General features: G+C 42.7%; 1 protein-coding gene across 6 annotated transcripts in view; it reads right to left on the bottom strand.

Annotated features, from left to right (window-relative positions):
* LOC132965696 (ephrin type-B receptor 3-like) overlaps positions 1-13,792 on the bottom strand; it is a 60,741-nt gene extending 46,949 nt beyond the window's left edge. For 3 of the 6 annotated variants that reach the window (XM_061033789.1, XM_061033792.1, XM_061033790.1), the window contains exon 1: positions 13,017-13,790. In XM_061033789.1, the coding sequence (XP_060889772.1) occupies positions 13,017-13,080 (64 nt within the window). In that variant the 5' untranslated portion in view covers positions 13,081-13,790. Of the gene's footprint in view, positions 1-13,016 lie in introns of all 6 variants that reach the window. The other 3 variants (XM_061033793.1, XM_061033794.1, XM_061033795.1) reach the window with 3 other exon arrangements.
* Between the last annotated feature and the right edge of the window lie 228 nt (positions 13,793-14,020).

Raw genomic sequence — 14,020 nt, 5'->3', positions numbered from 1 at the left:
GATGTATACTGGCATACATCATTCAGAAAGGTGTTATGAAGTCACCGGTACACATCTGTTGTTTTTCTGTGCTTGTAAATAGCCCTTGTTTAAAAGTGGATACACGTTTCAATAAATCATGGCAGAGTTAATTCTGCAAAAGCCCTGCAGCTCTGGGCTCAGTGCTCCTTCAGGTGCTCTTCTTTATGTAATGACTATCAAGCCTCAATACATCCGTGTTGCTCTCTCCTTGGGTTAATGAACAGGTGAGGAATTACTTAGACGGACAGAGATGGATATTGATTTTTTTTAAGTGTTGCCTCATTATCCCATGTGGAGCACTTTATCCAGCACCCCAGAAACACAACACCAGACAGCGTGGGTTGTGTAGCGTCAAGGTCATATGGGTGTTATGGTTCCGTGTGTGAAAATGACAGAATGGGGGTCGGCGGCCTGGTTTGAGATTGTATGGATTGTTTCGAAGCTGAGCCATTAGTGAGGGACTAATTAGGGGAAACCAAGTGGTCTCCAGTACCGGTCGAAGCCAAGATTCATAAATAAGTAAGTGTAGGGGCAGCTTGGTCGCTTAATTAACAAAGCGTGAAAAAAGGGCGTGAATCCCAAGAGGCAAGAGCCCAATCTGGTTGCAAGGATGGGCTATCCGCAGCAACCCTGACCAACTTGGTGGCATTGATTGATGGCAAGCCAAATTGAATCTCTAATCATCACTATCCTTTCATATCTGAACCCCTGGGAGTTTACAGAGGCCAAAAGTGGCTCAGGGGCTAATGGTTTTGTATCCCTCTTCTGACACTAGTGGCAAAAAAAATTGCGATCCCCTGCACAACCTTTCCCCCCCCGGCTCACTTGACCATCACCATCTGGCCGGGGGTTATCTGACCCCTGTGTGTGTTCTCGCTCACACTTTCATGTCTCAGCCGATTGTTTTCACACTCTAAGCTGTTTGGCTGAGGTATTTAAAACCCAGACACCTCACGCGACTCCCACTTAGACACCCTTTGCCACCTAAAGCAACATATTGTATTACAGCTCGCAGAAGCCCTCTTGTCTTTCTCTTTTTTTTTTTGTAGGCGTTCCTTCTGTTCTAATCTTTTTTTTATTGTCCAAGCTGTCAGGCAAGACATGTTTTGTCGAAAAGCCAAGGGTGATAATGACTTTGTTGAAAGAAAAGTGCATGTCAGAATTTTCATGTAAGGAAATGCTTCAGCCAGTGGAATGAGGGGAGATTTGCGATGGCTTTTAAGTGCAGACTTTCCTCTCTCAATACACAATAGGGGAAGTCATCTTGACACTCAAGACCTTATCAAGTCTTGGGCAACAACAAAGGGTCTCTGAGCAGTAAATAGCATATGTCTCCCAGCTGCTTACTCTTTCTGCTGGGATTTTGATATCACAAGGACGTGAGATAACGGGGAAAGGAAAATAATACTGCAATTAGGACCTACTGTAACTGTGATAAGCTAGGGTCACAGAGGAGGGGACTGAAGAGGGGCAGAGGGCAGAGCGATGAACAAAATGGATGGGAAGAAAGAAGAAAGGATGGGGGTGACAGTTAAAAAGGTGGGGTGAAGAGACCATTGGCCAAGGGCAAGGCTGGGAAAGTAGTAAAAGCCTAAGAAAGTGACAGCAGGTGAAGAAAGGGAAGGTAAACAGCGTCTAAAAGGAGGCTTTGTCTCCTGAGGATTTTTGTTAATGCCCACCTTTATTGGTGGAAAGCCATGAAACATTTGCTTCTTCCTCTCTAGAATGAAAGCGCCAAGCTGTCTGGCTGGTACAAAACCTACTGGGACCTTTCCATCTGTGCTACCTGATTAACCTGTGCTAAAAACATAAAACATATTGGGACATATAAATCAATAACTATTTTAGTCAAATGCTTTGTTCCTGTTCATAACAAAGTTTAACACGGCTTTTCGATTCAACATTTAACCGCGATTCCGGTCATAAAAAGACAATGTTCGGCTTTCTGTAAGGCTGCAATAATGACTCATGTGAAATATGTGTTTACTCGCGCACTCCTCCTTTTTTTCCACCTCTAATTATTACATTCCATCTGCCATTGACTCCCGCATTCTGACACTATCTGAGATTGCATCTTGAAATTGTCACACAACATTTCAATTGATCGGCACTGGCTTGCTTGTCATATTCATTAAAAACCACTGGCAGATTTCTTCCAGGCCGCATCAAAGCCAAGGCTGTTCATCTGGGACTGATGAGGGTGTATGTGTGAGCGAGATATAAAGACTGAGGATTTAAAATAGGGAGAGGTGCTGTTGCAATGGATCTTCCTTCCCAGACACAATCTTGTATCTGGGATGCAGCTGCATGTCGTGAAAAGGGGAAGCTTGCACGGTAGGATGATGGAAAGTGTCCAAATCTGGAGATTACCCAAACTCCAACCGACCTCACAGTTTCAGAAACTGCTTCTTCCACCTTCCACCTTTCCTTCTCCAGTCCTTTCCCCTCAACCCCAACACGACTGACCTTGGCTTCTTGCGATCTCTGTTCTGTCGAGTTACTTCTCTCAACACTTTTTGAGATGAAGTGGCCAGCCAATAAACAGCAGTAAATGGCTTTTGAAAAATGAAAACCCCTCTTTTCTTACTTCCCTCTCTCACTACGCATGGCCTCACTCACTCAAAGCTCCAACTTTGAGAGGCTTTATTGACTAATAACCTTTTTTGACTTTGACTCAGTATGTGGGGAGGATGGAGCATGGCGAGAGTTGGACCGATCATCCACATCGTTCACGTAGCCAAGCTACAGGCTCAGACTCCAGAGTAGGGTGGTGAGGAGGTTTATACCTCATGGTACAAAAAAAAGGGCATCCCTGGATGTGTATGGGCTTGCGCTTGGCTTACAATCTGCCTCCTGCTATCTCCATCCTACCCATGGTGATGGATTCCACACTGCTAACACGGCAGTCTTTGCAAAGGTAACAGAAAGGTCAGATATCATGTATAAACTGTAGGAGAAGACATCGTGCCTTCTTGATCTTTTTTTAATCCCTTCTCTCTCTTTCATTTCACACTCATATACACACCCAAAGCTACACACCATCAAAACACCACATTTCTGGGGGACCAAAGCAGATGAGAAATGAGGAGTCTTTGAACTACCAGGATGTTTCAAGCCCCTTCTTCTCCTCTCGATCTCTGAGCTCCCCTGCTGCTCTGTTGGGATGGTGGAGAAAAGGGGCTGATCGATGGGGTTTGACAGCGATGAAATGAATGGAACCAGCTGATTGATTCATTTGCAGAGAAGTGACTGGATGTGGATATGGTCATGCGCTCTGACCCTAAGAAGGGGGTGGATGCGATGTTGTGTGTGTGTGTGTATTGGTGGCGGGTTGCATGTGTATTGGGTGGAGGTAATGTGTGCATGCATGTGTATAGCTTTATGATTAAGCAACTGTCACCATTCATGTGTGTTAAGTGTTTGTGTGTATGTGTGTACGTGTGAGTTGAGAGGTCAGAAGGGATTTCCATAGGGTGTTAGAGGGGAAAGGGAAGCTGTTTATGGCCTGACTTGGCACAGAGGGAGGGGGTCAGCCCTATATTGTCCTGTGCTTTCATCTGGCTCACTGCAATTAGTCTTTCACAGCGCTTGTTGTCAAATCCCTGGTACAATCCCAGCTAACAACAAGCATGTCATATGGCCATACAAGCACAGAATTAAAATGTGAGGTTGCGGCAAAGCAGATATTATTTAAAAAATCTTTTATCGGGACAGATTTGAAAAGAAAACATCGCTTAAATGTCGAGGGACTTCATGATCAAATTAAGTTTCAATTAATTTGAGGAAAAGAATTATACCTAAAAAGAACCAGGGAGAAACTTTCAGCATTGTGCTCTTTTGATTATTATTTTTTTTAATATCAAGTGAGTATTGGCAGCCAATGTTAGTCATTTTGTCTGACATGTACCCTGTGGCATAAAATAACTACTACTGTTTGCTGTTGAAGGTCATATAAAGTATCAATATTAATTTCAGTCTGCATCATTATCAGTTCAAAAATCCTCACAGGAGAATTACAGTTACATCAAAAATAGACAGTGCTCCTGAGAATACTTTTTTGCAGCATTGGACCCACAGCTCTGTTGACTGACTGAAGCTTATGGCAAAAACGGGGTGGCCTCCCTTCCCTTCATCTGACTGCTGCTGAAAACACACTTTATTAGTGTATCTTTACACTCACACACACATACCACTTTATGGCTCTCTGCCATCTACCAAATGGTCAGGTGTTAGGGCAATCTATAAGGAACAAAAGACCAAAAAAAACACCTCCACATTTGCTAAATTACCCAATGAACTGCTGTCCTTAATAATCAGTCTTTGACCTCCCTTCGATTGCTATCTTAATATTGTGCTCACTTGAACATAAGAGTCACTATGTCACGGCATTTCAACCTGAGCTGAGGTTAAATAGAGGCTCCCCACAGCTGGCAGTTTCTCCAAGCGCTTGCAGCGTGGAACCATGGGGATTATGTAAATGTCTTGACAGAAGGTCACGTGTGATTGGTGCTGCTGCCACTGAAATGTCTTGAATTCAGCGTGTGCGAGCCGAAGAGGGCGCGTTTCAGATGTTCAGAGTGAATTTTAGTGCGCTGTTAATAAGAGAACTGGGCCTCTGGTTAAACCTGCTGCTGTTCTCAAGAAGACAAAAAGGGAACGGGGAGAAATATTTTATAGATGTGGGGAGCCCTCCTCTCGCCTGCGGGGCTTTTTGAAGTGTAGATGAAGTGCAGGTGGCGAGTGTTTTTGACACAGAGGATGAGAAGTGGGGCGGGACAAGGTGTGCTACTCTGCACGCAAATGTAATATGGAACACTAACACAAATATCCCTTCGCAAGTCAAATATACATTGCTGAACACTCACACAGGTTTTTTTTTTTTTTATTACGATGGACATTTAAGCCTACAACCAGTCACCACTACAGCCTTACTATTGAAGCTGGTCTTATCATCACAAAATGTAGATAACCTCCCATCAACATTCCAGTTATGGTTCAACTCGACAAAGAGAATTTCCCCAGCTGTCTTTTCTTCTTCTAGTTAAAAAGACTGGAAAAGGCTGAAACCAGGTGATGTGCCCCCCCCCCCCCTCAAGGCAAAACATTTTACAACAGCGTCCACCCTCCAGACAGATGTAACTGGCTATTTTTTAAAGAAAAATATCAAAGATCTCTTTCTGCTCCATCGGCAAAATTTGTTACAAGAGCCTGTAGCTCGTAAAGAAAGTGGTGGGAGGAGGCCCTGAGGTGGATCAAACTGCTGCTGGGAAACGTCTACCCGCCCCCTTAAACTCCACCCTGTGTTCATTTGAACATCACTGGTTCTATACTGTGCTGGCCAAGTAACGTGAAGCTTAATGGCCGCCTCATGTCATTTCTCATAATGTGCTCCAGTTCGTGCATGAAAATAGTACAACTGCCCTGATACGCGAGCTGCCCAAGACGACAAAAAAGAAGTCAAGCGCACATCTCTGACCCAGTCTCCGGCTGTGCATGTGACCCCGGTATGTTTGTGTTAGTTTCGATGTGTCAACGAGCCGTGGAAAGTTGCACAGTCGGTTTCTCTAAATATACGCATCCTCTTTCGATGTATTTTTATTCGCCACTGGAAAAGGATAACCCCTGGAGCTTGATTGTGTTAGGATGACTATTGTTGCAAGAGAAAAAAGCCTTGGGAGTTCCCTCCCCCCCCTCAAAATCCATCCATCCAGGACACCCTCATGATCTCCAGATCGGGGTCACAGGACGTGGGCAGAGTGTGGGTGGAAAAGCACAGCAGGTCCTAGCTCACTTAGAATCTGGACATTTTGACACATGGTCATTTCAGCTGCACTTTATGGACAGCGCCTGTAAAATAGTAACTCTGATAGGCATTCATTTAACATCTTATCAGTATTTTAATGTTGATTTATATAGTTTGATCAGGAAAAAAAAAAGATGAGGGGCATCCTTGTCTGGCTGAGCAGAGCAATGTGAAACACTCATTATATGTGATCATCATATGCTGGGCTTTCCTATAACATTATCAGGTTGTGAATAACTTTAAGTCACTTTAAGTTTACTTTTTTCCCTCTGGAAGGTAATCAGATCGTGAAATAATTATCGAGTCTAAATTGAATCAAGGTAATAGTGTAAAAAATTAAGTGAAAGGCTTTCAATGACTTTTTAATTTATTTAAATATATTAAACAAGGAAGTGCCTCAATAAAAACAAATCTCCTGTACAATGGTGGCCAAGACCTACCTCTTTTACTTTTGTTTTAATATAATCCACCTTAACTTTCAGGAATATACAGACCTTGACATACTGTACCCCCAGCAAAGCACACACACACACACACACACACACACACACACACGCACACACACACACACACACACACACACACACACACACACACACACACACACACACACACTCCCGACCCCTGTAACCTCTCTAACACACAAATACACTCCTACCTCTTATTTGCCCCACCCAACTTGCTTTCCCCGTGATCAAAATCTTTACCTCACTCTCTGTTCCTCCCTGTGCCTGTGTGTGTGTGTGTCTCTCTCTCTCTCCCTTGTTCTGCTCGACTGAGTACAGACACCGGCTGTGTGTGTGTGTGTGTGTTTGTGTGTGTGTGTGTGTGCAGCAGGGCAGGCCCAGACACATTCGCCCTCCTCTGCTTGCGCTCAACAGTCGGTGTCAAAAACCTGCCATCCCACAAGGCCCCTCTGTCGGATGCCAGGATGGACTGCACACACACACGGATGTCATACACAGGCACACATGCACAAGCTGTACACACATGGACAGCTTAAGAAATTGTCCAAAACGTATCTCCAGAATTTCTTATAAAGCTGACATCAGCTCAATATGTTTTTGTTTTTTTCATGAACACAAAGATTTAACTTAAAATAAGTGAGAACAGTTGTAATAGATATGCATCGGACACATTGAGCACCTATACTAACTATATTTGAATTGTAATTCATGTTAAAGCATGTTTTATTTTCAGTAAATGCGTCATATGTTGCACTCAGATTCTATTTAGATAAATGGGGCAAGTTCTAATATAAATTCACCTTCATCCTATTCTTCAAACTCATATTAAATGACTATGCGTACGTACAGTATGGACAGACATGGACTTGTATTTATTTATATCAGATAAAACATGTTAGTATTTAGCTTGATATGCAGATCACTTTAAATAACTGCAAAATAATTTCTCATATTTGAATACTGTAATACTAATGTGCTTCCACCCATATTTCCCTTATGGAATGACTTTGCTGCTGGTTTAACACTGTATGTCTGTGGATCCTGTTTGAAGCTTTAAAAGCTAATTGTAAAGCCTTGAACAAATACGGTGAAATGGACAAGACTTGACAACATCACTGTGTCATATTTGTCACATATTTGATAATAAAATAAATAAACCTTACAGCACACAGCTACAGAGAGTTTACAACATCTGCGTTTTCAAAAGCTGCTGCATTATTTCCACTGGTCATCCTGCTCGGTCCACTTCCTGGTGTGTAAAAAGCCCCAGCAGGCCGGACACGGCTGTTGCTTGCCTACATGTGAAATTCCAGCTCGGTGAATCTTTCCGAGGCCGCCATATGAGCCATGAACCATCAGTGGGTGCACATGAGCGCTCCCGCAGGCCCGTTGCATCTGTAAAGTCTGTCAACTCTGCTGCTCTCTGGGTTTCTGATCCAAATTTGCCACCAAGCACACAACCTCACAATCCCCCCCCCCACCCCCCCACAGCCCCCATACCATCCCACCGTGACTCCCAACATGCCGTCATCCGCTCCCCCTTCTTTCTGAGCGCCTTAGGACAGTCTGAACCTAAGTCACTGTACATCTGTTCAACATGGCTGCTGTCGAGCGTATGACCTATAGAGACTGTGCTGCCTGACGAGGTCAAATCCACCAGAGGACTGCTGGAGGTGATGAACTGGTACTTTTGTTTCCTCTCGTGTATATATATATCACTGTATGTGAATAATGGTATCAATCTGCATTACTGTGACATTAAAAGAAAGTATTAAATCAAATGGATACTACCAAACTGAAAAGTTTGACATTTTAATGAACATGACAGGAAACCATTCAACAAAAATGTACAATAATATATTAATAAAAAGGGTTAATAATAAACTATGATCATAAATGGTTTATATGATAATAAACAATAATTTCCTTAATTCTGACTTTCTGCCCAATGTGAACTCCAGGCAATTTTGTACTAGAGGCGGACTTATCCTTCATGCAGCTGATTGATCAGTACCTCATTGATAAATATCCTCATGCATTGCTGATTGCTTCTAGCGTGAAGAGAGAGAGAGCCTCGCAGTCTCGCGCACCAGAACCGATGGTGCGGTTTTAAAGGGCTGAGCTGATTTGCTCGATCAATGAGACCACATCAATTGACACTTTGAACAACACACAGAGGTAGGTGTGTGTGCGTAGAAACACTGTCTGTTTACATCGCTGCAAGATGTAATTTACGTAAAAAACACGTAGGCTATTTGTATTAAATAAGTCGAGTTTTAGTCGAAAAAATATATTTCATAGATAAATAGATGGATTGATAGATAGATAGATAGATATCTTTAACATGTACCTGACCTCCTTATTCCCTCGGGATTGATTCATTAGCAGGACAGGCAGAATGACTTTGCTTTTATTTTGCTAATCCACTTCCACGCCTCTTTAGTGCGTTTCCACTCGAACCTCTGAATGGTCTGCGTGATTGCCGCCATAGAGTCACTAATAGTTCCCTTTGTCACTTCAATTGCGACTCTAAATACATTTGCTCAGTAGTTTGCTTTTGAATGTAATGTAGAGGACCTCCTGGAGGAAAGCTGAACACAGCAGCCTCACGGTGAGTCCTGCTCGGGCCACACAGACTGATAGAGAGCCTGGTGCACGCGGAGGCCTTCGGACGATAACTGTGCCGGACACTATGGCCATGTTTCTCCTTTTGCATTACTGTATAGTTTGTGATTCAGCAAGGTCCAAACAGTCCAAACTTATTGAAGGGCCTGGAAAAAAAAATATATATTTTTTTTTAGTTTAGTGTAAAAAAAAAAATGTGGTCAGGGACAGCCTTTCGCCTTAAAATCACGTGAATTCAAGTCACTTACTTTTTAATTAGGAAAATCCATATTTTATATTCATAAGGGCGTGGTTTACGCATATGTTCAACTTCTGCTGAAAAAAAAGCTACCATACATCTTACATTTCATTTTAAAATGCGTGTGAGATCGTTTTTTTTTTTTGCTTTGTGTTCGTCAATTAAGAACTATTTAAACACTTAAATCCCAAACGTTTATGATATCACGGCATATGTTCGATAGCCTCCTAATCTTGGTAATAAAATAATAAAACATGACGAGGGGACCTCCCCTGCATTGGAAAAAAAAAAACAAGGACCAGTTGAGAATAAATCATGTGAGAGAGTAAGAGGAGAAATGTGCCAACTGCAAACAGGCACAGGAAAGCTCCTGTGGAGGTGTGATCTCACCCACGTAAAAACATAAACATGTGCGCTTCAAAAGGCACGGCTTGTGCGTAATCACTCCACGAAACACACCACCATAAATAGAAAAAAAAAACGAGTATGTAGAATGAGTGGGGAACCCTGAGCTGTGACTATAAAAGCCCATTTGTCTTCGTTTGGACTGATAATTATTCCAGGTGAGAGCTGTTCGGGTTGAAGTTGTCTTGAGAGGTTTGGGCTTTTGGCTAAAGTGCAGGCATTATGAAGTTGATGTTTTTGTCATAATAAACACACGCCACACTTTTTTTTTAGAAAGTACTATTCAACTTTACTAACTTCAATACAAGTGTGTTCAACTGGAACTCTAAGTGCTAAAACCAGACACTGTACAGGTTTTATTCTACCAGAATCAATCAAACTACAATATCATCTAAAAAAATACATAAAGACATTAAACTTGAGTAAATCGCGTTTACAGCTCTTTGGCCCGGCCTGAATATAATTATGGTGCCTGTGTGCTCGTGTCTTTTGTCAGTGCTTCCTCCCTTCATCACAAGTAATTTACACCCAGTACTAACCACAGATCCTGTGCGCGACACAGGACTGTCATCGGCACAATTTGTCTCCTCAGCAGACTGAGAGCAGCCTGAAGTTCAACAGCCACGGCCTCTCTGACACCAGAGGAGGACATCTTCTGACCCCAGGAGCATCGTGACGATCAATTTCTCATTATAAAAAACGAAAAAATAATTCATTTTTGTATGCATGAATAACTGAAGTTAAATGAAAGGTTATATGATATTTAGACAACTGACACTGAAAGAAATCTACATGTAAGATGTCATATGGACATTTCAGTATTGTCCCTGCGCAGACACAAAACAGCTATTGTATCATAAATCCTTTGCAATACAACTTTATGTACTTTTTTTCAGCCACTGAAAAGCGCCCATCAGTCAAAAGTGTTAAAGTTTGTTAAAAAAAAAAAAAAATAGTGTTGAGCGCTGGTATTTGCAGTGAATTCAAACGAGTGAATCGTCTTCTTATTAAATAATTAAAAACAAACTAAACATACGAGATTGGGGTTTTACTACGAGAGCCATATTTAAGGAGCGGATGTGAACAAGTAAAGGAAAGAAGAAAACGGGGGAGAAAAAAAAGGAAAAGAAAACATGAATTCATTAAGGGCTTGTCCCCGAGCGGTGTGACCCTGGGACCCGCGGAGAGACGCAGAGTGGGGCCGAGGAAACTCCCCCAGCAGGCCGCTTGTTCCTCCCTAAATCTCCATAAACCCTGATATCCCCGAAAGAAGTCCCAGCAGCGGCCATAAATCACCCAGCTGTATTAAAAGCTTTGGAAAAAAAACCCTCCACATAGGTCGGTCAGGTACAATGTATGGCATCACTTGTGTAGGGAATAGATTGTTCTAACCATATGCATGAACTTCATGCCTGTGCGCAGCTAACTCGTTACTATTATCAAGAAATCACCACGCTCCCTCTACCTCTCTCTCTCTCTCTCTTTTTTCACATTTTCCTTTCCTCCATCCTTATATCTACCTTATGTGCCCCCCAAATTGTGCACAACAAGAATCCACTCATCCATTCAAGCCATGTGTTTTAAGTCAGTGGTTCCCAACTGGGGTCCGGTGACCTGCAGGGGTCACAGAGAGCTGTCCAGGGGGGTCCCTAGCAAAATAAAGAACTAGGGTTTCAAAATAATGTTGTTCAGGAGAGGTGGGCATATGAAAATGTGTAACTCAAGCCAGCTTTACCCTCACTTTCTACATAGTGCGCCTTTAATTCATCCAGTTCTTCATTTAACAACATCAAAAGTTTGAATCACGTATTTACTAAAGTCTCTTTGGGCGAATGAGTCTCTTTTCTCATAACTGCCCCCATTATATCGCCCTGTTATTTATACGTAGCCTACCAATAAAACTATATAACTTATCAGACATGCTTCACTCTGGCCGTGGCAGAAGAAGCACTGGTGTAAAGGGCAATTTGATCCGAATTGTGATTAAGAGTTCAAGCGGCAGTGTGGTCTTTTCTCATGCAGCACAGACTGTAACAGGCCTGCGGATGTTTTCACATATTAGGGTCAGCAGCAATCTGGAAAGTGAGAAAAACTTACATCTAAATTGCACAGACTGAGGTCGTGCCGCGGTTCAAAGCTAATGTTTGAGATTTATTATTTTTTTTAAATGAATAAATTGTACCATAATGATCATGTGAAACAGTTACGATGTTGTAGGTTCCTTTGTTTATTCGGCGTTTGTATCTACTGTACTTATGCAGCCTATCAACTGTACGTGGCTAGTGTTTAGTTCAATTTCAAATCAGTAAAACTGTAAATCAAAGTACAGGTTGCCTTGGGGAAAAGGGGTTGGCGTTTTTCACATGTTTTATGATAAGAGAAACTCCAGAGACTTGGAGTGGACAGGTCGAGAGACAAACCGAGAGAGAAAGGCGTTAACTGAGCCACTGGCACACTGTCCTACTTATACTGGCATCCCAAGCCATCCGGGAGCCTCGCCGGAGCTTCTGCATTCATAGTGTCATGCTTTAGGCCCCTTTCAACCTTATTTCCATTCTTCAGTATTCTTATTCCCCAAAACAGAGCAGATAGAGAGCTTCTTTTTTTTAAAATAAGAGAAGCCTCAGTGGGGCGAAAAGACAGCTAGAATTCTCCATCGATTTTTACGCACGTAAAACATCAACACTCAGCCTTAACAGATGGCTTTGTTATTGGAAGCGACTGCTATGAATTATAATAATATAAGCGATGATCAATCGACCCCACTTCTGTTGGAATAAAATAAACACGACTTAAAAAGAAATGAAATCATTGAAAAATTACTTCATAAAAGTTGAATGTTTTTACAATCCTAATAGGTTTCGGATAAAAAAAATAAACAATCACATGTCAGTATTTACAACTAAATAGAGAATAGATATAGCCTTTTATCGCCTTTTTCTGAGTGTTTACTTTGACCTTACACTGATAGTCCTATGTCAAAAGGCCACGCACTCACACAGCACTAAAATACACGCAGCCGACCTGAGGGAAAGTGTCTGGTGGGGGTCTTGGAGCCGCGACTCCCCGATGAGATACAGTGTGGAGCTAATTTCCCTTAAGTGACGAAGAAAGCACCAGCACCCGGCAGTAGCTGATCCAGCAAAAAAGAATACACAACTTCTATTGAAATGGATGAGCTTTAGTCGACGCGCATAACAATTGTGTGGTGGAACCTGCACCGGCCACAGCGCATGGCTGCGTAAAGCCAATAATGCCATTAAAGATCCCTAAAAAGAAGCCAGATGGCCACTTTGGAAGTGAAAAGTTTGCTTTGAAACCGAGGAAAACAAAAAATGAAGTATTTGTGAAGACAGGAGCCTCACCCGCCGCACCGCCAAGCAGGCATTGGTGCTGGCTCACAAAAATACGCTTTAAGGCATCCTGCAAAATAAATACAAAAGATGAAATTTCTTACCTTCAACGGCGGACACCACAGGCAGCAAGAGGCTGCATAAAAGCAGAAAGTAATCCATTGTCATAAAGGGTTCAGGTCGGACATGTAAATAAACCCACGAGAGAGAGGAGGGAATACAATCCTGGGTGATCCGACGCTCCACGCACCCAGACCCGTCCCAGTCCAAGTCCTGGTCCCAGCGGTGTCAAAACCCACTGGAACTATATACCTCCCATTCACCAAAAGGCGCACAGATAAGTGTTTAGTGGAAAGACCTCTCCTTTTCGTAAAATGTGTAAATCTATGAGCCCTGTGTCCCTTTTATGTGAGCTCCAACGTGCCTGGTTAAACCAGAAAGAATGCAATGCGCTCAAGTCTCCCAGTCCCTTTCCCTCGCATGGAGCGGAGCAGCTGAAAACAGGTAGTCCAGTCCGGGGTCACCATCCGGAGAATATTTCCAGAACTGTTTCGTTTACCGTCAATGGAAGAACATAAGAAATAATAAGAACTAGCAGCCTTCTCGAGAAGATCCAAAGACCCTCTCTATGGTCAGAGGAGCACAAGCACAGACAGCCGCACTTGTGTCAGAAGAACCATGGTATGTAAGTCCCAAATAAGCATGTGCGCGCTCACATGCGTCCACGATCAAGTGGTATTCCTTTCATATGAAGAAAGAGCCGCGCGATTTGTAGATATTTATTCCCTGAGCGAATTGATCAGCTTTGGCTGCTGCGTGTGAACCGTCTGTCTTTTCCTCTCGCTCGGCTCGTGCTGCACTAGTACGAAGCTCAGGGCTGTGCAAAAATAACGGGGGGAGTGTGTGTGAGAGAGAGAGAGCGAGAGAGAGAGAGCGAGAGAGAGAGAGAGAGAGAGAGAGACGGGGCACCAGCAGGAGGAGGGGTTACGTTAGAAGCAACTGCATTGAAAATAAAATATCTACTTTAACAATAACTTGGTAAAATTGTCGTCACTGACAGTCTTTTTAAAACCATATTGCATTTATAGTATTTATTTTTCTCCAAGAG

This window comes from Labrus mixtus, chromosome 3 (assembly GCF_963584025.1).
Source record: "Labrus mixtus chromosome 3, fLabMix1.1, whole genome shotgun sequence".
Taxonomy (NCBI): Eukaryota; Metazoa; Chordata; class Actinopteri; order Labriformes; family Labridae; genus Labrus; species Labrus mixtus.
This window is presented reverse-complemented; position numbering and strand designations above follow the sequence as displayed.